We start from the raw sequence: 25,348 nt of genomic DNA on the forward strand, positions 1-25,348 counted from the left end.
ATGGTCTTTGTAAGTTATTATATGCATGGAATGTAAAATGATTTACCTCTTTTCAACTCAGGCTATCTGGATTAGAGGCTTTTGTGGGTTCAGAGAAGCTGAAGAATCCCAAGAAATGTAAATTTCAAGTGGCCACAAAGATATTTCAATTCTAATTTACTTAGAAAAGAAAAGGCAAGACAAGTGCTGAAAGTATAGCAATGCAAATCTACAACAGGGAGTAATGTTCAGCAGGAAAATAATTTTCTCTCATCTTTTCTGTGTGCTTCATTTCCCATTAGAGAAACGTATCAAATATGGCAAGAGTTCACAAGTCAGACTTCATCTCCCACACAGAGATGGCTAAATGTTTTCTACAGAGTGTATTGAAAGGTTCAGAATACTGTAATAAACAGAGGGGCTCTTTTCCATAAAGACTTACTTATCCTGCTGAACGGATGTGTTTCCCTGAGAAACAGTAAGACGGTTAAAAACATTCAGTTCATTACGGGGCCGGCTTGGTGGGGAAGAAGGAGGTGAAAGACTAGCCTCTGAAGTTCCAGAATCTGAGCTACAAGAAAAAAAAGAACATTAAAATAGGTGGCTTTAATTGGTTATTATTTGTTAGGAATGTTATAAGAAACATGCTTTTTTTAAAAAAAGCTTTCCATTAGAGAATTCCTTCCATCCTTTCTCTTCCTTTTTTGTAAGATAAAATATGACATTGAACAACTAAAACAAAACAAACAAAAAAACCGAAACTTTTTCACAGGATTTTTTTACATCGTCCACAAGATGGCACTAAAGAAAAAGTTCAGTCTGCTGAAATCTAAAGTCATTTTACAAAAAGAGCAAGCCAAATTTATTTTAGAGTTAAAACCAAGCTACTCACTTGACAGATGGGGAAAGAGAGCCAGAGTGTTTAAGAGCAATTTGTTTTTCAACGATTCACATACTTTTTATTTTTATACTACTTATTTGCTCCAAACCCCACCTCTCAATTATCCATGAAATATTTAATCCAGTAGAAAGAGGGAAATTACATCTTTAAATTCAGAAAACAAGGATGATTAGAAAGATAATTTCCATGACATTTACGTCAGCCAAACCAGTGGTCCAAGGAGAGTGTGTTGGCACAGGGGAGGGATGGTATAAGATTGTCCACAGGGGTACAGAAAATATATGAAAACTCCTTTTTATGTTTATGTTTTTAAAAATTCGCTTTACTAATATTTAAATGTAGACTGGCACTGATACTCTCCCTGGAGACCATGTCAGGGTTCTACGCGTCACATGCAGCACCTCAGGTGACCTGAGGGAGAAGTGGGTGTGGCAAAGGGTAGAGAGGTGACAAGGGGCTCACACCCCTCCATTCAACTTTCCACAGGTTGCCATATTGCAACTGACAAATGCCCAGTTAAGTAGATCATCCGATTATATTACGTGCTGTTAAGTAAATAACCCTCACAAAACACACGAAGTTTTTTTAAAGATTTCAGCAAAAAACAATTTAAAAATAAAAGAACAGCAAGAGAATGGTACAACTAGCACACCCCATGACTAACACTAGTTTTGTCAGCTACTTTAAAGAAGTAAAATCAGTGGCAGTTTGATCAGTCAAGAGGAATTTCAAAATTTTCTACAAGACTATATGAAATACAGATTCACTAACCTTCATCTCAACTGTGTATGAACTTTTACAATGATATGAACAAATAATTGAAAAATAAATAAGAATACATGATTCGGGGCAAGCGTTCAAATATTCTTACAGGTGTGTGTGTGACCAAAAGGCATTTAGCCAAGCCAACAGCTGACTTGTCTTGATTAGTCAAATCAGTCATAACCATAGAACCAGCCTACACTTGGAAAATAACTTCACTATAGTCCTTTAGCATTTAAGTGCAATAGACATTTTATGCAATCTAGTAGATAGAAAGTATGCGTAACTTACTGTTTTTGTTCCTTGGACTTTGATTTTTCTGCTTTTTCATACGCTTTTCTTCTGGTTATAGGGGAAGGCTCTGGTAGTTTTTTTTCTGACAGAGATGACTGTCTGGAACTAAAAGAGAAAAAGACTCTTTAATTATCAAATTTTAAAGATATACATACAACTTTGTTAGATATTCAACCCAAAAATTTTAATAAACTAATAACTGGAACTTGAGAAACTATTACTTGAGAACAAGAAACAAAGCTAGGATAGGAATATATTATATGCGTAATTAGTTGACAGAAGCCTGACACCTGTATGTTTAACTTGTAAACTGGCAATCTTATTAAATATATGCAATATCAAACCTAGACTGCCAAATAGCTCAAATCAATTGTTTATTTGAAACATAGATAATTACGTTGCTTAGAATTGTTTCAGTTGGAAAAAAGTTGCCTTTATAGTCTTACAAAAACAAAAATATTAGAATATCAGAATATGAAAAAATGAGATTTAATGAATTAATATGAAGACACAGTCAAAAACAGACACACAAATAACACAATAATTTTACCTAACTAGTATTTAGATATTAGTAGCTATATAAATTTTAATAATAAAAACATTCTTATTATAAACTTTAAATGCTGAATACTGGCTATGTAATTAACAACTTAAAACTCTTATTTTTGTGTATGATGGTAATGAATTTTGACTAAAAAATGAATTGTTGCTATTGTTGGCTAGTTATATTAATAAGAAAACATACTAAGGAATTATAAAGCAATATTACCAGAACCAGAATGGGCTTACATGATTCCCATTTGAAAGTGAAAGCTAAATATTTAAACTTTATGTACCTGACTTTTCTAATCAAAAGAAATCACATTTCAAAAACCCTTCATCAAGCTAAATCATAGGGGCCACCTGAGTAAATTATTTTACATTATGCAGTAAGTCATGCAGTAATGACTTACTAAGAGTTACCACACCAACCATGTCCAACTCTTAAATTTTTACAGGATGACACAAGCATCTGAATTTATGAAAAACTGAAAACAGATAATGTGAAATGACAGAATCCAAAACATATATTCTCCAACCTGTCAATAAGGATACACTTTAGAAATGAAAAAAAGGGGGGAGGGCAAAAAGAAGGTATTACCTGAATGTGGTTTCCAGGCCACAGATTTAGTCTTGAAGTCCCAAAAGTCTCAACTTAAATCTGTTCCTAAAGTCTATTCTGTTTATATCACTACCTTCACCAAAAGCATTTCTTCAATAGTCATCTTATCAAAAAAGCACTGAAGCCATAAGCTATACTGGTTAGCATTCTCTATCAGCAAATCCTATAGTTAATTTAGTTAATTACATAGGCTACATTAAGCACATGCAAGAAAGTTGCCATCATTAAAATTAAATTGGATGGAAAGGTAGCAGATGGGCTTACTGAATGGAAGACGACAGAAATATCTTCACAAAATGAAAGAAGTTTTTAAAAAGTTTTTAAAAAAGAAGGGAATTATGGGAAACATATTCAAAGGGGAAAGTTTGTTATATTTTATTATTTGCTGAGTCCTATAGTATGTGCCATTTTTTGGTCAATATTCCTCAACACAGTAATGTAATCATTCCATAAATCATCTGCTAGATCCTATGTGAGGGTTACTGGGAACAAAAAGTCATTAAAAATATTTACCAGTGAATGTCTGATCTAATTTTAATATAATTATCAAAAAACACAAACACACATAGCGTACACACAATACGGGTAGAGAGCTCTTTGTGCTCAAGACAGCAGTGAGAATTCTCAATAAGTTTGTTTTGAACAGAATGTCTTTTGTTCATATTATCATAAATGGGAGAGAGAATATTCCCTCCTGCAAATCTTTAATAATACCAATAAAAACATCTTGTGTATACCTTTATCCCAGACCTGCAATGCAATGCGCTTCAAGGCAAAATATTAGGAAAGCTTAAAATGATTGTTTGTAATTGATATTTCTTTTTCTTTATAGGGTTAGCAAAGGTTTGCTATTCTGACCAGACATTTAAAACGAGAACATACATTAATTTAGAGCAAATCTGAGACTTTAAGGCTTCTGTTTTACATAATAGTTTTATATATATAAATACCTGATTTGGATGTTCCTAAATAAATTTTATCTGTAATTCATAACTCAGCCTTTGTGAAAATTATGAGCCTTAAGAATGACCTTCAATCTTAGAAACAAGCAATGCAACTGAACAGAGAATATTTCATCTTAAATGATTTCAAATGTCAAAAAAATTAGGGGAGATAAACCTAACAGAAATTCTTTCGAAAACCAGAGATCTTATTTACATAATTTTTTAAAATAGAAATAAGAAATTAGCAACATGCATATAAAAAATTAAAAAAGAAAGAAAATAAAAAAGAAAAGCCAAAAGAAAGGAAGTTAGTGTAGCTGGGCCAGACTTACATGCTGCCTATCTTAGAAGGGAAGCCAGATGGGGGAGGGAGCTCTTTTTCCCTAGCAGAAGTACCACTTGTCTCTGTATTCATTCCAATCTCTTGCCCTTCTGCAACAGGTGTAAGAGGGCCAGGCAAGGAGGCATCTCCTGTACTAGTGTCTGAAGCTAGTTCACTGCTATCTGCATACAGCAATTCCATTTGAGTGGTGGTTCTCCTTCGGGCCTAGTCAGAGAATGGAAGGAAAAGCAATCAGGAGCAAACTTTTGCAGAAATGATTAGGGAATAGAGATTTAATATTAGTTTGAAATAGGTAAAACATTGAGCATATCATTTCCTAGCAAGTGTGTCAAACATAGCATGTAAGATAGTAAAACAAGCCAGAGCTACAGCCAGATAAGACCTTGAGAGGCCATAATAATAGCCAACATTTCTATTGTACTTACTGTATGCCAGGCATTGATCAAATACCTTATTATATTATATTAGCATGTACTACCATTATCCCAATGAGGAAACTAAGGCACAGAGAAGCTAAGTAATTGACCAAAGTCACACAGCTAGTAAGTGGCAAAGCCGCATTCAAAAATAAGCAACTTGCCACCGATATGACTGCTATCCCTGCCACTCATGGCCAGGTCTCCCAACATAGAATTTTTTAAAAAGAGAAAGAAGAAAGAAATTAAACCAAAAGTTAACTGCAGGGAAGCCCAACTAAATTCTAAATTCCTCCGTTTAAATGCTTTTTTAATATCACTTTTAGTTTTCAATTTTTGATATCGCTTTTTAAATCTGCTTCTCAGATTTGCAACCTTGTAGTCCTGATGCCTTAGCTGTGTTTTTGTTTTTTTTTTTAAAGATTTTTTATTTATTTATTTGACAGAGAGAGAGGTCACAAGTAGGCAGAGAGGCAGGCAGAGAGAGAGGAGGAAGCAGGCTCCCTGCAGAGCAGAGAGCCCGATGCGGGGCTCGATCCCAGGACCCTGAGATCATGACTTGAGCCGAAGGCAGCGGCCCAATCCACTGAGCCACCCAGGTGCCCCTTTAGCTGTGTTTTTAACCTGCTTGCTAAGTAATTCAACACCAGCCTGCACCAGCTCTTGCATCATGGTGAGGCAGGGGAAGGTTATTTTTCTAGAATCTAAACTCATTATACACATTCCTTCCCTTGTTCTTGAAAACTGACTATCCTGTTGTTGCTCAGTTGTTATTATCACTAAGGCATTAAAGGATAAGCAAGGTGTTTATCAGATTATAAGCCTCTAAAGAGCAAACACCCTGTTTTATTCAACTTTATAACCCCTGCACTGAGCACAGTGCTGGTACCATACCTATTTAACATATATAGTCGACTTTACTTTTTCAGTGATGAAAAATAGATGATACGAGATCATTTAAGGTATCTTTGAGGTCCAAAAGGAGTAGTAGGTAGCACCTCGGAAAATTTCTGGGGAAAAGGAAAGCCTTCCAACCAGCTTTTTACCTGGTCAGTTCTCCTCACTGCCGATAGCCCAAGGCAGAGAGGAATATGTTCTTAGGAATCCCTAACCACAGTGGTTCCTTCAGCAGATGACCTTAGGGCCCCACTTCTCACCTCTCCAGCATCCCAGCAGGGCATGAATAACTAGGCTTTCAGGGAGCCTGAAAGACATTCAGGACCTTAAGAGATTCTCTCCTCTACTTAAGATGGAATCCAAACCATACTAGGATGTTTTCTCTGAGTTTGGGTAACTTCTGCTTAGTCACTTAGAAAAATAAAACACAAACCACATGTTGCCAAGGATCGTACATAGAGCCTGGAGACTTTTTTTTTTAATTGGCTTGACCAGTGTTTTAATTTTTTTTTTAAGATTTTTATTTATTTAGGGGCGCCTGGGTGGCTCAGTGGGTTGAAGCCTCTGCTTTCGGCTCGGGTCGTGGTCCCGGGGTCCTGGGATCGAGCCCCGTGTCGGGCTCTCTGCCCAGCGGGGAGCCTGCTTCCCTTCCTCTCTCTGCCTGCCTCTCTGTCTACTTGTGATCTCTGTCTGTCAAATGGATAGATAAAATCTTTAAAAAAAAAAAAAAGGGATATGACTGAACATGATACATGGCCCAAATTTAAGATTTTTATTTATTTATTTGACAGACAGAGATCACTAGTAGGCAGAGAGGCAGGCAGAGAGAGAGGAGGAAGCAAGCTCCCTGGTGAGCAGAGAGTCTGATGCGGGGCTCAATCCCAGGTCATGACCTGAGCCAAAGGCAGAGGCTTTAACCCACTGACCCACCCAGGTGCCCCTTGACCGGTGTTTTAAAGATTAGTAAATCCTACATTAAAATCTATATTTAAGGCTTCTTTAGAAAAAACAATATCTAGTAGTCTCAGGCCTATATTCCTCACGGCAAAAATAAGCGAGAGTTAAGTGGTGGTTATTTGCTTACAAGTGGCATGTCCTCTTCAGGGAATCACAGTGACCTCTACTCATTATTTTACAACCAGCCAAATTACTCATATACATTACCTGACTGTTCACAACCGCCCTTCAATCTGTCCTAATGCATTTGCAGTGTTATTCTTTCAGGATCCGATTCTCTCCACTCATTTAACAAGTATTTACTAAGCACAACAAGAATTCTTTGTTTTTAAACATCTTAAGGTGGTTAATTAATTCATCTATCAAATGCTGCCAACTCTCAATCTAGAATTTTAACATTCTAGAATGTTAAAATTTCAAAAATTTCCTGCTAATTTACAAATTTTGCAAATTCATGCTGTATGCCACTACAGCGTCTATCATCTCCTATATTATTAGGAAATTTCAATGACTTTAATAAATTAGCACATTACTTCCTTAACAGGTAATAAAAACTTTTAGGTAAAACCTGGAAGGAAAAAAAGAATTGGTCTCCACAGTCATATCTTCTCTAGTAGAAAAAGTGCCATAATGTGCTAAAGCACAAATTCCAAAAAGCAGAATGTTTCAATATACTTTTTTTCCGAAGGAGAATGTGGTAATTATAGAACTAAATTTCTTATACAGGGGAGCTCTGGTAAAAGTACGCCATTTTGCTAACCTACTAAGGGTCTGAAGCCTATGTGTGTGTTTATTTTTGAGAGAGAACGTGCAAGTGTAGCGGGTGGGGAAGAGGGGTGAAGGGGCAGAGGGAGAGAGGAAATGTTAAGTAGGTTCCACGCCCAGCACAGAGCCAGATACAGGGCTTGATCTCATGACCCTGAGATCATGACCTGAGCCAAAATCAGGAGTCAGACATTTAACCAACTGAGCCACCCAGGCACCCCTAAAATTCATGTGTTTAATAGTGATAACAAAAAAACAGTGGGAAAGGATGCTTACCTGCTATTTTCAGTTCTTACCTTGCTTTTAGGTTTCACTTCACCACAAAGTTTCATAAGGTCTGAAGATAGCGTGCTATACACAAATAAATAATTAACCACAGATTAAAGGGGAACTTCGAGAAAACTGTATGTCCTCTATGATTATAACTATAAAAAGCATCTTACATGTCTATGGGGAAGAAAAGACAATATTTAAAATCAAAATGAACTAATTAAAAAATAATAATCCCAGTAAATCCCAGTAAATTTTATTTTAAAATTTGTGGTGGTTAAATATGGCTTAGTTTGGTTTCCATAATACCGTTTCTAGTGCTACTCATTTAGCCATAAAGTTCAATTTAGTTGTTTTATGGCAATTGTTTGAAGCAACAAGATAAAAGTATTTAAAACATTATAGAAACAAGTAAAATCTTTAAGTTTCTAAGGGCTCGCTTACCTTCCTTCTGATCCTGGACTGTTTAAGGGTGCCTCTTCATCAGTACTATCCTCTACATTTTCTAAAACAAAAACAAATGTCCAAAAGCTAAGTATTATCCACATGTCATAATGTGAATGATAAAAATCCCCATGCCATAACAAACATCAGCCCAATGTCTCAACATAGGCAGTTCGGTTTTAGTTACTGAATCCAAATAGAAATGTAGAAAAATATTTCTAAGAAACCCCTCTGATTATGTATCCTAAAATGAGAAAAGGTGTTCAAAATAAGAAAAAATCACAAGTTCGAATCATAAAACAAAGAACAACAACATTCATAGGATGGAAACGAAATCATGTATTTATCAGAATATGTGTAACTGTGTATATTTTTCAGAGTATATACTTATGCCAAGCCCTCTAAACATATGAAAAACCATTGAGTAAAATATAAAATTAAAATAAATGTTGCATGAGCTCCTTTTAATGTACTAAGCCAATTTCAAAAACTATGTACGTGTAAACATACTTTCTATATTTTAATCAGTATGCCCCCAACTTTAATATCTTCCTTTATTTTTATTTTTGCTTTCAAGTAGAGCATGTGTGCCTGTGTGAAGGTATTGAGAAGTTAAACATCCTCATGCAGCTCGTTCACACGTACATTAAAGACAAAAACAATAGGTTTGCATGCAAGGGTTTTGTAACTGAATACAAGTAAATCACCACTATTTCAGAACAACTGTAACAGACTGGTAGAAGAGAAGAGAAAAAGCAAACAAGAAAACTAGGAGGAAGTCAACAAATCAAACAGCCACTGAAAGCAAACTATGTAAAATGTCAGTGAGCCCCTTACATAGATGCAGGTTTTTAAAACATACACATTTTATTATAAAACCAATCCACAAAAGTAACAACATTACAAATTACTTATATTAATGAAAAATATGTCCGATTCATCCCCTTTTCACTTTTAATTCTATACATGTGGATTGCGGGCAACTAATTCCTTTCTCAGATCCTCCCTTTCTTCTTCACTGGTTACCAGATAGAAACTCAGTAATAGTTGATACTTGATAGTATTGTCTAAAATGGAGCCCATCGAGGACCCATGCAAAGGGAATTTATTTTCTGGGGTGAAGAAAACCGTGGTCTTGAAGGCATTGTCTATCTGAAAGCCCACCATTAGAGAGAGGCTCAAGGACTTGCTCTAGGGACAGGATAACTGAGTGCCAAGGTGACTGCCTTCGTTGATAATATAGAACATGAGGTTATAAAGAAATGACAAGCTAGTCTTCATTTTCCCATGTATAAAAGCAGGCTAAAATTAGTTAGTATTTTTCTTGTAGAAACCAGTTAGTATGAAACCAGTTAGTATGTTAAACATCATGTGAGTGCTTAGTAAAAACGTAACTCCTGCTGATGCATGTATGCATAATTAGAGATAACTATGGTCTGACATAACCAACCTGGCAAAAGGAGAGAGGCCCCCACCCAGAAAGTCACCAAGTCAAACTCCTCTTCAGGACTCAACTTGGTCTGAGCACTAGTCTTCGGGCAACCGGTCACACCATCACCCCACTGTTGTACTCTTAACTCTGATAACACACATCCAGGCCACTATCAGCTTCTTTTCTCATCACCACAAAATTAAAACTTAAGGCAGAGAGACTTGCAACTCCTGAATGCCTTAAAGCTCATCTTTATCAGTTAAAAAAATTGCACAGTCTCATGTCACTGGAAGTTAACCAAGTATTTTTAAGTCTTTAAGTTTAAAAAAAAAAGAAAATTAATAAAAATAGTATAAAGAAAACGGTTAGCATAGCAGCCCAAAACCACTATCTTCAGAAAGGCCTGCTTGCAAAGTTGGACTTCGCTTGGCATCTGGAAACTCGACTCTCAGAGTGTCCCAGTCACTAGTTAACTACTGAAGGTACTGAAGGTACTTAGAATGTTTGTATGGTCTATGCTCAACTCCTGCCCTCCTTCTGGGAGTTTTGAGTCCTGGTACCTACTACATAGACAATACATATGTGACCAGTCTCCAGGAAAATCTTCAGGTTCTGAGTGTATGGATTTCCCTGGGCAAAAACATTGTACACATGCTGCTGCATTTTCATTCCAAAGGAAAAGGAACATTCTGTGTTATTCCCTCAGGAAAGAGAGAGCATAAGGAAAACCAGACATGGATTCCTCTAGACTACATCTGTCGTTTTGTTTTTTTTTTTTTTCCTGTCTTATGATTCAGCTGTGTATCCTTCCTACATGAATCTTTGCCATGAATACAAGCATACACTGAGCCCCATGAGTCCTCATAGCAAGTCTCCAAAGGTAGGGATGATCTTAGGGACCCTAACATAGTTAGGGAAAAAAGAAGAGGATAATAAAGATGTTCTTCAAAGACTAGAAAAGTACCCACACATTAGCAAGGCCCACCTTTTAGCCTTATGTTCCATCATTCTACGCCATGTACTTGTTGCTCAGGGCACCAACCTGCCTGAAGGCCCCATGGGTACAATACTGTAGCTGAGTCTCTGCCTTTTAGTTTAGTCATTGCCTGGAGTGACTCTTCTGTCTTCCTCTTCCACCTTATCTTTTGCCAAGCTAACTTTCTTCTTCTTTTGTGTTTCAGCTCAAATATCACCTCTTCCAAAAAGCTTTTATCAACTACTCCCTTCCTATGGGGTGACCCCACTCTATGTTCCTATTAACTCCCTATTATAGATCTCAATCACTGCCCTCACTGAATGTATCCTACTCTTCATGGTCTGTCACCCTCAGCAAGGCATCAAGTCAATGAGGGCAAGACTTTGTGTCTTACTTGGATCCCAGCACTCAGCCCAAGGCTAAAGGTAAAATTCCAAGGTAAAATTCCAGTCAAGTGCAGTTCTCTAGCTTCTGTGAACTTCAACTTCCATTTTTTTTTTTCCCTCTTTCCATGCTTTTCCTCCAAAGCACCTCTAGGCTAGATTATGGCCCCCATCTAAAGCACAGACTTCAGTCACTGAGACACAGGTTACATCAGCTGAATGGGTTTCCACTCTCTGATTCTGACCCTTTTTCAACCGTAGATAAATGAAAATTGTTTGAAAGTTATGAAAAAGTAGCACTGCCCATCAAATTAGCAGTTTAATATCTTCTGCACAAAAGGACATTAAGAAGGACATGTGCATTTTCTTCCAAGTTAAAAGAGACAAAGGACTTAAATAAAAGTTCACCTATTATTATGGGCTGGACCACAAAGAACAAAGACAAGGAGCAGGAGAGGGAGGAGGAGGAACAGCAAGAGCAGAAACGTGTCTCAAAACACGTGGAATGTCAAAAAATTCTAGTTATGATCCAGGAATTTGGGCAGTCTTGATTAGAAGATAACCAATCCTACCTCTTCTTTTCTTTTTTTTTTTTTTTTTAAGATTTTATTTATTTATTTGACAGAGAGAGAGATCACAAGTAGGCAGAGGGGCAGGCAGAGAGAGAGGAGGAAGCAGGCTCCCTGCCGAGCAGAGAGCCCGATGCGGGGCTGGATCCCAGGACCCTGAGATCACGACCTGAGCCGAAGGCAGCGCCTTAATCCACTGAGCCACCCAGGCGCCCCCCAATCCTACCTTTTCTACCTGTATTTGTTATAGCTTGATCAGATTAAAAATAGTAGCTTTTCTGTACCTAAATTATGTAGTTGATCTCAAGGAAATACTATGTTGAGATTAACATGTGGTATAAACATCTAATAAATCAAATAGCTCATGTATTTTATTTGTGTAACATCTTATTTAAAACAAATTCAGATGTATAGATTATGTTTATTCTAATGACACAGACAGGTAAGTATATTTATTCTTTCAGTTACATTCCTTTCCTTTAAGTATGAAAACTTTTGGCAGCCGTGTACTTAGAAAAAGTTCAGATCAGATTTTGAAATAATTTTAATTAAATAAACACTGTTCCAAAATAATCATTCAGAAAAATCAAAAATAATAAAATTGCCCTGATACTCCTGGTCCTTCATGTGTATAATCACTAATAGAACTGGGTGTAGTTGATGCGAATGGTATAGTGGCAAGAGAAAGAGGTTGAAAATTTCTGTACTTGTTTATCTCTAAAGCCCATTCTAATCTGAAAATATTATAAATATTGTTTCAATCTGTTCATATAAAATGTTTTGAATAGTCTTATTCAATTTATATTAAAATATATATGTTGAATTTTATAAAAATTAAGAATAGGTGAGACTCTATCAAATATATACCAAAGATATTTGCTAAGGAAAGTTAATTATAAGGTTAAAACAGATGCAAGTTAACAGATATATTTAAAAATTCAAGAAATGTGTACTCCATTTTTTCCCTACAAGAAAGAGAAAGAAGGGCTTATGAAACTGGAGCCACAGCTGGAGGTCAAAAAATAAAAGAGAAAATTAACTAAAGCCTACTTCTTTAAATATCTAATATTTTTAAATTAGGAATGTATAGGAAAGACAAAAGACTTAGTTGTTTGTGGTCATGGATACATTTCAAAAAAGAGCATGCAAAAACCAATTGGCTGCCAATAAAAATTTTAAACATAAGATGTACCACAATTAGTGTACATGAACAATTAGTAATTCATGCAGCTGTAGGGTACACAGAAAGCTAAACATACTTACCTAAAGGTACGCTATCTAGATCTGTGTAAATAACAGCAAAAAGGAAACAAAAAGCAATACTCCAATCAAAACAGATCCAATGTTAAGAACTCCCACATAAAACAAGATTATGCACCATTTATAAGATATGTAGAATAGATGCCATAAAAAACACTTATTATTTTTCAAGGCTGTTAGATATGCAGAGTAAAGTAATGAAACTTGGTTAATATTTAAATAACCAATTCAGAAACTGGGTTGATCCACAAAAACTAATTGCTTAATAAGGTTAAATAAGCCTTTTTAAGTTGGTAATCATTTCTTGGAATGGCAATAATTACATCCCCCAAATTTATACATGCAAATTAAAGAAGGAGTAATTATCAAAAGCATAAGTAAATATAGCATCTATTCAGTCAAACAACAAGGGAAAGAGATATAGTATAGCATTCTCAAAGAGCAAAGCTACCATGCAATTCATTTAACTGAAATTTAGTCCAAATTACCTTGTAAAGCATGCCCTAGTAAAGCATCTAGCTCAGGATTTAACTCTGCTTTCTCTTTCAACATATGGAACAGGAGCTGGTTTTGTGTAGCACTGGTTATTTCCGTTTGTTTAAGCCGACCTTCAAGTACTTTAATTTGAGCCTCTTTCTGGGCAGCCTGAAGACCCTGTAATTACACAGAAACATAATAACAACAAAAACAACAACAAATGGGGCGCCTGGGTGGCTCAGCGGGTTAAAGCCTCTGCCTTCGGCTCAGGTCATGATCCCAGGGTCCTGGGATCGAGCCCCGCATCGGGCTCTCTGCTTGGCTGGGAGCCTGCTTCCTCCTCTCTCTCTCTGCCTGCCTCTCTGCCTACTTGTAATCTCTATCTGTCAAATAAATGAATCTTTAAAAAAAAAAAAAAAAAAACAAACAAACAAACAAAAAAAAAAAACAACAACAACAATTATCTTAGGTCGTACAAAACAGAATCTACTAAAAAAGATCTGTATCAAATAGCAAATATATATGACACATGGACTTTGAGGTCAGATAGACCTTGATTCATGGACGCTCTTTCACTTACTAGCCTAGTGATCTTAAGCTAATTACCTCATTTTTCTGATTCCGTTTTCTCATATGCAAAATGATGTGAATAATACCTACCTCCTAGCACACTATAAAGATTAAGCAGGAGAACATAAAATAAAGGATCTAGCACAGTCCCAAAGTGGTGTTTAAGAAAAAAAGTGACTTAGAAATCATTATCACCTTCAACATTTAGGCCTAAGTTTCTTATAGCTGACAGGTTAATGCATTTACATTCAAAGAGGAGGGAAGTGTCACTGTATTTTTTTTCTTTCTGATCTTCTTTTGAACTTTAAAGAATCAATATTAAACCAAAATTATGATACCAAATTTGTCTGCACCCCCCAAGAGATTTTTCTTTTCATTTTTCCTTTGGTAAAGCAAAAGGTGAATTGTTTCTTATTTAAGCTTTTATCTCTTCTAATACACAAGTACAATGGATGACAAGCTAATGGAATTGATCTAAACAGCGCTGCCTTTTCTTAACTCTAAAGAAAGATAAAAGAATGGTTTTCAATTAAAAGAAATCTTACTTATTACAGAGGAAAGTGTCACTGGAGAAAGATAAACAAAATGAATTAATCAAAACTTGGGTTTTCAGTAATGGGGTAGTTAGAGCATACCTTATTGATACCCATTGACAAGAAGTGATCCAGCAGATATCGGGCTTCTGTAAGCGTGCAAGCATTAATGACTGCACTGACATCCAATGTTTCTCCTTCTTCCTACAACAAACCAGCATATGATGAACATTACTTTGAGCTGAATGTATTCAAACAGAAGCAAGAGCCCATTATTTCATTTATTTATTTGGTAGTATTGGGTTAGTTAATAAGACTCTTGAGGAAAACATAAAATATGATCTCTACCCCAAGAAACATGTGCGCCCGTTGAAAAGAAAAAACACACCTGATCAGTTAAGAATCCAGGGTGGCTCAACAAATGATATACATTTTTAAACATTTTTGATTTTACAAACAATAAATAATATCACAAAATCAACAAAGAAATCTGGAGACCAGGCAGGGAGTGATATCCACCCAAAACCTAAGAATCATATTAAACCAATAATTTAAAAATTTTTGATATAAAAATTCAAAGTGCTTTTAATGATAAATATGAAAATATCTTCCTTAAGCGATTCAGCATTTTTTACAATTACAAACCTTTGCTTCTTCCATCTGCATGATGTTGGCTTGACAATCAGAGATACTGTCATTGATGTAATCTATATTAGCAGTTAATGACTCCATCTCCTCATTGATGTTAACCACATTTTTATCTCCCTCTCCACTCTCCTTGATGATCTTTTCCCGTCTTTTTGAAAGTTTCTCTCGTCTTTTTGTGAGTTCTTCCCGTTGCTATTGAGAAGACAGATTGGATTTCAAGAAATAATATTGATCTGGGACCATAAGAACATTAGGCTAAGTGAAATTAGGCTAAGTGACTCATTTAAGTCACAGAAGGACAAATACTGCAAGATTGCATTTATATGTGGCATCTAAAATAATCAAACTCATAGATGCTCTAAATAAAATGGTGGTTGCCAGGGGCTAGGGGGAGGTGTCATTTGATGGGTCTGAAGTTTCAGCTATGCAAGATGAGTAAGTCCTAGAGATCTGTTGTACAACAGGTGCCTATAATTAACAACAATGCACTGTACACTTAAAAATGTGTTAAGAAGGTCAATCTCATGCTGTCTGTTCTTACCACAATTAAAGCAAAACAAAACAAACAAACAAAAAAATTAGTCACACATAATGCAATCAAAACTCACCCAAAAAAAGGAAGAAAAAAAAATTGGTAAGTATTCATTTACCCAGAGATCAAATTTGGAAAACTAAAAGTAAGAGCCAGCTAAGGAAGAACATATCTACGTTCTGTTTTCCACACCTTGAGGAGTCTATTCATATCCGCCTCCATATTGGAAATAGTCATTTTCTGCATGATGATGTCTGTGACCCTGCGCTCAAGAAGCTGCCACTTCATGCGAGCTGTCTTGGAAGTAAACACTCGGCCAGTCAATCCTTTTCTCTGATATTTTTTTCTATAATCATACAAAAACAAACACATGTAATTACTTAGGTGCTGATTTGATTGTACACTGCCAAATAATGAACTGTTCTCCACCGAAGTCCAACATTTAGTCATAATGCCACAAAGATTGTATCAGAAGGAACAGGAGAATTGTACTGACCTGGTTCCATTTGTTGTGGGCGTTGGTAAGGCCTGGACTCTTGCCACAGGAATTCTCATTTTCTGCTGGGCTCCTGCCCTTGATACATCTGCTTCCACAGCAGCTGCACTGGAACCCGCATCCTGAACAGGGGTATCAGATGAGCTCAGCTTCCGAGTGACTTTCCCAGCCACTCTGTCGGACATGGGCCTCACTTGCCTGCGAAGAGCTGTAACCTGAAGGAGCAAGAGAGACTGACTCGTCCTCTAGTCTACAGACATACATCATTTACCTCAAAGCCAGAGCGTTTCCTCCAAATGACTGACTTGCCTCTTCAGTTTTGCGACGAAGAACCACTTCTTGGTTTCTTTTTTGGGCTTCCAGAAGTCTAAGTTGATGCTATAAGATAATAACAAATACATTAAAATGATAAACTGAAAGATACAATGCTTCCTACTCCTGAATTAACATAGTCCCTTTGGGAACTATAATAGTTCTTAGCAGAATTTGAGCTTATAACAACCTTGCATCCATTGCTACAAATAAGGATATTTTATTGCAATAAACAAAAATGCATATTGATGCAGCCACCTTTTTCTAAAAAATGAAGTTATCTCTGTGACATACTTTTATCTAAGAAACACTATATAATGCTTACTATACACAAGTACTTTTCTAAGTGCTTTGTAAATATTATATCGTTTCATTTTTGCTAGACATTTGTTTTGCTAGCTAAAGCATGAACAGGATGAAAACAGCTTAGAATACTTTCAATAAAGTCATTTTATAATATATGCAGTAATTATTAACTCTCTTTTAAATATAGGGAAAACATATATTAATTATATTAACGCTTTATAATAACTTTGAAAATATTATGTTGGATAAAGTAAATAAACAATAAAACATGTCAGTATTGGCTGCCAATTTGTTTCTAGGTACTTTATATGATAAAGACAATTCATTATAAATTACTGTAAGCCATTTTATAAGGCTAAACTTTAGGGAACAATTTTGGGCTTAAAAAGAACAGAGATCCTATTTCTAGTTCTGTCATTTATTCAACTCTGTGACCCTGGGCAAGGCTTAGGAATTGGGCTTAATCACAAATATGCCCTCTGGGACTTAAATTCTGTGATATACCAAATAACCCTTCATGTTTTGCATCACTAATTTAAAGAGGTAATTCATCTCATGTTTATGTAAATTCATTCCTATGTCATCAGATGAGAATTCTTGGAGAAACAGATTCTATCTTATCACTCCCATATCGTCATTGCCTACAGCAATGATTGAATAGAGGTAAAGTTAACAAATCTTTTTAAATGAATGAACTACCAAACATTAAAATTAACATATAGTTTGAAACTTGTGACTACTACATTAAGTTTTTTTCTACTCTAAGTCAAATCTCAAGTTCATTCATATTCTTTGTATGGTGTACAAATATACAAAGGGTTAAAAGATGAATATGACATGAAACAATTTATAAAGAAAGGGGTTCAAGTGGCTCAGTTGGTTAAGTGACTGCCTTCAGCTCAGGTTATGATCCTGGAGTCCTGGGATTGAGTCCCACATCGGGCTCCCAGCTCCACGGGGAGTCTGCTTCTCCCTCTGAACTTCTCCTCGTTCATGCTCTCTCTCACTGTCTTTCTCAAATAAATAAATAAATAAATAAATAAAAGGGGTTCAATATGCACACAAGGCAATAAGTAAAAGGGTAAAAGAGTCTGAATGTTAGCTTTGTGTGTGATTATTCAGCCTCACATCTTTATAACAGAATAGTATATCATATATGATCCTATGTTGTGTAATAAGATTCAAAATTCCCTCCCAGGAGTTAGTTGTTCAATATTGACCTCTATGTCTCATAAGAGTTAGTTTCAAAGAAATAAATAGTGAATATTGTAAGGAAATTATACTTGTCATCCAAAAGTTTGGATTAAAAACAAAATAAATATGGTATTTGCCTTTCTCTGACTTATTTCATTTAGCATAATACTCTCCAGCTTTACCCATATCATTGCAAATGGCAAGATTTCATTCTTTCATATGGCTGAGTAATATGTAGAATTTAAGAAACAAAATAAATGAGCAAAGGGAAAAAAAGAGAGGTGCAAACCAAGAAACAGACTCTTAACTACGGAGAACAAACTGATGGTTACCACAGGTGAGGTTGGGGTGGGGGCATCTATGAAACAGGTGATGGGAGTAAGGAGGGCATTTGCTGTGTTGAGCCCTGGGTGTTGTATGGAACAGCTGAATCACTATATTATATGCCTGAATCTAATATTACACTGTATGTTAATGGACTGGAATTTGAATAAAAGCTTCTAAATAGATACATAAATAAACAGCCAAAAAGTAGAAATAACCCAGATATCTACCAATTAAGGAATGGATAAACAAAAATGCTCTATCCACACAGTTATGAAAAGGAATGAACTACCAGTACATGCAATATCGAGGATGAACCTTGAAAACATCATGCTAAATTTAAAAAACCAGATAAAAAAGGCTATATATTGTATATTCCATTCATATGAAACATCCACAGTGGGCAAATCCACGGAGACAGAAAATATAGTAGAATTGCTATCAGGGGCCAGGGAGGGGGAAGAATGGGAGTGACTGCTAATGGGTATGGAGTTTCTTTCTAGAGTGATAAAAAATATTCTGGAATAAAATAGTAGTAATCCTTGCACAATTCTGTGAATATACTAAATCCTTGAATTGTACAGTTTAAAGGAGGGAATTTTATGGCTTGTTAACATATGCCAATTTTTATAAATAGGAAAAAAGAAAGAGCCATAGCCTTAATACAGCAGTCATCTCATGAGAATAATCTATTTTTCTCATTATTCCCTTCTATCTCCTTAAATTTTCTCTTTACTTCCCAAAGTACATGTCTACTTTCTAAAATATGCTGTTTGCTCACATTTTCTCCAGGGAGGATTTAGAACAAGTTAAGCAAGAAAAAAGAACAGAGGCTGAAACCTAACCAACAATGGGGAAAAGACCATGATGGCCTCTTCTTTTGAGGAAAAAAAAAAATCATAAATGAAATAACCATTTTGCCAGAAATTTGGAAAGAAGAAAAAACAAACTGACTATAACCTAAAACCTTAACACAATTACAGTTAGCACGTTGGTATATATCCTTAATACTTTTTCCCTCATTTTAATCAAGCATGCATAGAGGAAATGCTACTTTATGGGGTGCCTGGCTGGCTCAGTCAGTTAAGCATCTGCCTTCGGCTCAGGTCATGATCTCAGGGTCCTGGGATGAAGCCCCACATCGGGCTCGCTGCGCAGCAGGGAGTCTGCTTCTCCCTCTATCTCTGCCCCTCTCCATCCCCCTCATGTTCTCTCTCTGTTTCAAATAAATAAATAAATTCTTTTTAAAAAATGCTACTTTACACTTAATGTTAAATCACAGTCATTTTTCATTTTACTATGCAGTTTCCAAATCCAATCTTTAATGGCTGAATAATAACCTATTAAATGAGACGGAGAATAATTAACCATTCCCATTACTATCAAGCATCTTGATTGTTTTTACATTTTTCACTATTACAAACAACCCTAAAGTAAAGATTTTAACACATAACAAATTTTTTGATTTTAGATTATTTTCTTATTCTAAGTTCATGGGAGAAGTAGGATTCTTAAGTGAAAGAATGTGAAAACTTTTATAGCTCTTAGTAAAGCTGCCTCAGTGAAAATGGGTTATTATTCCAGGAACATTGCTAAGAATTTCTAGTGGTGAAACTGTCTGGAGCCATCCTAAAATCACTATTTTACATAATACTGCAAGTAGTTCCCTGATCTCCTTGGAGATCATCAATTATTCTTTGCCATTTTCTTGCATCTCAGCATCTAGGAAATAAGCAAGCCTCTAATAAAGCTTATAATAATATTATAGTGTTTTTATGACCTTGTATATTGAGTTACTATAATCCATATATTATAATAAATGCCATACTTAAAATTAATGCTTGCTTATGATCCTTAACCTGCACTTAATAGTTACAGTTATCAGAAAATTTTCTTCCATTTACTAAACAAGCTTGTTCAATGTACAATATTTGTATGTAACTGAAAGTTAAAGTCCACTCACATCTCTTTTACGTTGATCTTTTTTCAACTGAGCAATCTCTCTGTTTCTTCTAGACTCTGTCAATCTGGCTTTTTCTTGTTCTTCTTTCATTTGTTTCATTAGCCGAACCTAAAAAAATTAGGTAAATACATCTACTGGCATTTTCTTATCACAACATTCGTTAAATTAATCACACATATGGAAATAAGCAGTTAGAATTCTGAATACTTAACAAGGAAAAAATGGAGCTTTGATGCCCATTTTAAATGGTCAATGCTGATCACAGAAATAGAATTAGAAATTCTATTTAAAATTTCTAATTAGAAATAGAAACATAGAATTTCTAATTAGAAACATTTCTATTTCTAATACTTTTCTAATATGTTTCTATCAATTGCTTAGTGCTGTATCCATTTTATATTCAGTGTTCAATTGTTCTATAACTTGAAGGAATTTTTGGTACTTATTACCAGTAGCTATATGACCTTGAACAAATTACTTAACCTCTCTAAGTTTTCATTTCTCATATATAAAATAGAGATAACAGCTCTATGGCATTATTGAACTATTATGAGAATTTATTGAGTAATACCTGTAGAGTGCTTATAACAATGTCTGGCATATAGTAAGCACCTAATAATTTTAGCTATTGCTGTCATCAGCAAAGACACATTATGATCTAAAACTTCCTAAATCATTTTCACATTTGCTATTTCACATTTGCTATTTGACATTGATTGTCATGCCAAATGTTAATAAGAATTAATACCACAACAAAAACACAGAACAGATAAGGATTCACATATTCTCTTTTGTCAAGAAGACAATTTATATTTTTCTGTGCATGGGAAGGATAAACACTAAATTCAACATAGTTGTTACGTCTGGGGGCAAAGACAGTAGTTACCTCTGGGGGCAAAACTTCATACATAGGAAGTTTTGTGTATACTGTAATGTTTAACATCTTAAATAGAAATATAGTGCTCATTATGTAATTATCAATAATTTTTTGCATGTTCAAGATATATTATGTGTTTCAGGAAGAGAGCTATATCTGTAGTCAAAGAAGCCCTGTTTTTGACATGATTTTCAGCTACTCTGAAGAAAGGCTTTGATAATGGATGAGTATAGGAAACAAATTCTAATTGCCAAAAGGAAGTGCATCGCTTGTAAGACTGGGTTATCTTTTATTGAATATGGAAAGAACCACAATAATTTTTTGTCCCAAATGACACAAATATCCTCAACATCAGACTTTAATGCAAAATATAATCATACCTTTGTTTTTTTCATTTCCATCACATCCTGTTGCAATTTCTTCAATTGCTTTTCATATTGAGACTGGTTTTTAAGCAGCCTTGCATGCTCTTTTTGGGCTGTCTGAAGTCTTTGTAGTTCTTTATTCATGGCTTGGAGTTTCTTTTCATATTCAGACCTAACTTTTTTTGCCTTTTCTTCTGAGTAGGATTCCACTGAACCTAAATGACCAAAGGATATTTGTATTTATTTCTATGAGATACAGATTCTCATTTTGTAGATTTACAACTCATGAGCTCAGAGAAGAACTACCTTCCAAACACAAACCTCAGGAGGTCAGGGCATCTATGAATCACTCTCTCTTTTATTAGCTACTCTCAGCTTGTTTAACAATTATTTAAGTTTGTTTTTTTTTTTAAGATTTTTTTTTAAAGATTTTATTTATTTATTTGACAGACAGAGATCACAAGTAGGCAGAGAGGCAGGCAGAGAGAGAGGGAGAAGCAGGCTCCCTGCTGAGCAGACAGCCTCCAGGCCTCGACCAAAGGACCCTGAGATCATGACCTGAGCCGAAGGCAGAGGCTTAACCCACTGAGCTACCCAGGCGCCCTTAAGTTTTGATTTGTTTTGTTTTTATTTAAAAATTATTCCCAGCATAAATCAAGACAGTAAAAACAATTAGCCACAACTTTGCACAAAATAATTAAATAGCCAGGTAAGTACCAGAAAGAAAAAAATAAGCAATATTTGACATAATGAGACAAACTCACATAAAAAGTGGCTTCTAATGTAATTTCTTTCCTCTAAAGGCAGAAATGATAAAAATCCATTTTTGCAATTTAGTTGGAATTTTAATTAGAAGTAAATGTAATTCTTACCTAAGTTCTGCAGCACCTGGTCTCTCTCAAGCTGAGTGTCCCGAATTTTATGTTGTAGCATCATTAGCTTCTCTTCATATTGCTTTTTCAGTGTCTGCAGTCTTTTCTGGCTGTTTTCTAGTTCATCAATCAGCTTCTGCTTGATTGCAATTTCACAAGTAATGTTTGCTAAGTCTGCTTGATAATTGGCTATTTATAAAAGAAAAAATAAACACACTGTAATAGGCCACAATATCATAATTCTAACTTGCAAGCAAAAGCATGAAAACCATCATCTATATCCAGGTATTCACTTAGCAGCTATAAGGAAAATGTCCTGAATAAACCAAAAACTAAAAAAGAGGTGAACAAGATAGACTTTTTACATTGATCAGTGACAACAGACACTATTTGTGCTAAGAATGGAAATCACACGATGACTAAATCCAGGAGAGGCAGAAACATGAGGCTGGGAGGGGATACACAAGGCAGCAGTTATAAAAGCTGCCCTCATCAAGAATGGAAATAGAGAATGTTTCCTGCCCATATTTTTAAAAAATTGCCCAAATTAATTTTTGTCCTTGTACTAAACAGCAAGTACCTTTCTCATCTGATTCGGAATCTGATTCATCGGAGCTTTCACCCCCTTCCATGTCATCTTCTTCCTCCTCCTCCTCCTCCTCCTCTTCCTCGTGATCACTCACTTCTTGACTCTCTTCCTAAAATGTAATTTATGACCATTAATAGCACAATATCAACAAACAAATTGATTACTTCATTAAGAGAGATTGCTGGAGTACTAAATATAGAAGTACACAAATTTCACCTTTCATCAAGTACAAAAATCATTCCACAATTTTAGGGTTTTTACATAATTTTATCTTAAATAAATAAAATAGTACTTCATCTCTCCTAGTCTTCTACCCCCCCCGCCCCACACAAGGCTTTCACGTTGTACAAGATTGAGAGTTGCCAGTATTTTATAGCTCATATTTCTAAAGAAAAGAAGTCCTCAAGCACATAGTTTAAAATGGATGCATGATAATCATTTCTCTTTTCTACATATAAAAGTTAGTATAGTTACCAGCAACCATAAACAAGCTAAATTCAGCCACTGAAATGTAGAAGTTCATTCCCTCAAACTTACCACTTCTAATTCATTGTTTTCTCTTTCTGTAATACCTTTTTCTTCTTTCTTCTCTTGGTCAGTATCTGTATTATCCTCTTTACCAGCCACACTTAAAAAAAAAAAAAAGGAACAAAAGGGTACAGTATTAAAATAGAGAGGAAAATTTTTCACTTTTGTCTCCCAAATCTTAAAAATTGACGATCTTAAAAATTATCAATTATTTGTGAAAACAAACTAAGAATTTATCATTTGACTGAGCAAAGTTATGTCTGATGCTTCAGAGGAAAACAGAAATTGCCATTCAAACAATAGTGAATTATGTCATTGGAGAAAAGCTTATTTTCTAGAAACACTGAAGAACAGATTATACCTTAGGGCATGAAATCTGATGAAACAGCTCTGAACTAGTCACAGTGACAGCCAATTAACTAGAACATAGGTGATTTAAATTCAAAGGAAATCACATATTTTTTCTTTTCTCATCTAAATATTTGACTTTTTCCATCTAAATACAAAAAATACAGAAGTTGAAATTTAATTGATGTCCTAATACACTTAAGGATAAATTTAGAGATCCAGAATAAATCTGCTCACAGTAAGTTTGTCTACACTGGCTATATCCATTAGAGTAGTTAGATCTTCTCTAGTAATAGCACAGGCTTTTTTCCTAGGCCATACCTATGACACAGGACTTTTCTTAAACTGTTCTCACAGAAAAGGGTCTTGGCACATCAAAACTGTCTGAGGTTCAACCTGACCTTTGACTGAATAGGAAATTTCAGGATCTGCCCCAAGATTAGCCATACCAAATAGAAGCCTCCTGTTCGGTCTTCTAGTACTAACAGCTCTACCCACATACTGATGTCAGGTAATGCTTATAACCAACCTAACTCAGCCCTAGTGGCCTTGAGAAGACAGTGCACAGTACAGCAAGCAAAGTCTTTCACACTTAATTCACTGTGACTCTTTTAGGGTCCAGCAACCATGATCAACTATGCACAGAAGTTATACATCTGCTCACTAGACTCATACATTCAATCATACTAAATAATATTAAGAAAGTGAACTTCAAATAAATCTATATGTGAAAGATTTCTTCTTGTGCCACTGTAACATTTTGAAATCATCAAGGATAAAAAAAAAAATACTCAGATATTCTCCAAATAAAATTCTCCTACAAAGAGCTTAAAGACTTTATCTAAGTACTTTTATAACAGCTATCATTTCTTTCAGCTACTATGTTACATTAAAAAGCTGCCCTAGGGGCGCCTGTGTGACTCAGTGGATTAAGCTGCTGCCTTCGGCTCAGGTCGTGATCTCAAGGTCCTGGGATCGAGCTCCGCATCAGGCTCTCTGCTCCGCGGGGAGCCTGCTTCCTCCTCTCTCTCTGCCTGCCTCTCTGCCTACTTGTGATCTTTCTCTGTCAAATAAATAAAGAAAATCTTTAAAAAAAAAAAAAAAGCTGCCCTAAAACCTAGACTCATTTTGAGTTTCTAGGATAAAATTTTAATCTTATTTAAGCTCTGTTATTATTAAACTGTAATGTTTAACCCTAGGTTCTAGTTCTCACAGATAATTTTGTACTCAAAACAAGATAAATATTTTTCCCTTTTAAGCACTTTTCAGAATTCTTAATTCCTGTTCTTTTTGTCATTATTTCTTTAATTTCTTTCTTTCCTACTAAACTGTAAGCCTTAAGAAGGCAGGGGTCATGCCTGTTTGACTCAGCATTATGTCCCCAGTACCCAGGGGATGTACATAATAAATGTGCAGTAAGTGTTTATTAAATACACTAATCTCTATGACTGTGCATGAGCACCTGTTTGTCACCTCTATGGGTCTCGTGCACGAATTATGTTGGAGTCTAATGGCACAGGCTGAAAGATGCACAAAGATGCATAGAAAATGGCATATCTCTAGAGTGAGAAGGAACAACCAGTAGCAATACCAATAAAACAATCTTAACTGGAAAGAAATCAAGAAAATTCTAACAGGGTTGCATGATTGTTGTTAAATC

The 25,348-nt window shown here is 35.4% G+C and overlaps 1 protein-coding gene across 13 annotated transcripts in view; it reads right to left on the reverse strand.

Moving 5' to 3' along the window:
* Positions 1 to 25,348, reverse strand: part of KIF21A (kinesin family member 21A) — a 152,546-nt gene that overhangs the window by 23,706 nt on the left and 103,492 nt on the right. For 6 of the 13 annotated variants that reach the window (XM_046012021.1, XM_046012020.1, XM_046012025.1 and 3 more), the window contains 17 exons: positions 23,350 to 23,440; positions 22,804 to 22,921; positions 22,224 to 22,412; positions 21,367 to 21,566; positions 20,110 to 20,217; positions 16,320 to 16,388; positions 16,011 to 16,225; positions 15,707 to 15,860; positions 14,980 to 15,174; positions 14,437 to 14,538; positions 13,243 to 13,408; positions 12,758 to 12,778; positions 8,135 to 8,195; positions 7,717 to 7,771; positions 4,375 to 4,589; positions 1,934 to 2,041; positions 422 to 550 (listed from right to left, as the gene is read on the reverse strand). In XM_046012021.1, coding sequence (XP_045867977.1) covers positions 422 to 550; positions 1,934 to 2,041; positions 4,375 to 4,589; positions 7,717 to 7,771; positions 8,135 to 8,195; positions 12,758 to 12,778; positions 13,243 to 13,408; positions 14,437 to 14,538; positions 14,980 to 15,174; positions 15,707 to 15,860; positions 16,011 to 16,225; positions 16,320 to 16,388; positions 20,110 to 20,217; positions 21,367 to 21,566; positions 22,224 to 22,412; positions 22,804 to 22,921; positions 23,350 to 23,440 — 2,196 coding nt within the window. The remainder of the gene's footprint in view (positions 1 to 421; positions 551 to 1,933; positions 2,042 to 4,374; positions 4,590 to 7,716; positions 7,772 to 8,134; positions 8,196 to 12,757; positions 12,779 to 13,242; positions 13,409 to 14,436; positions 14,539 to 14,979; positions 15,175 to 15,706; positions 15,861 to 16,010; positions 16,226 to 16,319; positions 16,389 to 20,109; positions 20,218 to 21,366; positions 21,567 to 22,223; positions 22,413 to 22,803; positions 22,922 to 23,349; positions 23,441 to 25,348) is intronic. The other 7 variants (XM_046012022.1, XM_046012028.1, XM_046012027.1 and 4 more) reach the window with 2 other exon arrangements.

Source organism: Meles meles, chromosome 7, assembly GCF_922984935.1.
Source record: "Meles meles chromosome 7, mMelMel3.1 paternal haplotype, whole genome shotgun sequence".
In the NCBI taxonomy this organism is placed as follows: Eukaryota; Metazoa; Chordata; class Mammalia; order Carnivora; family Mustelidae; genus Meles; species Meles meles.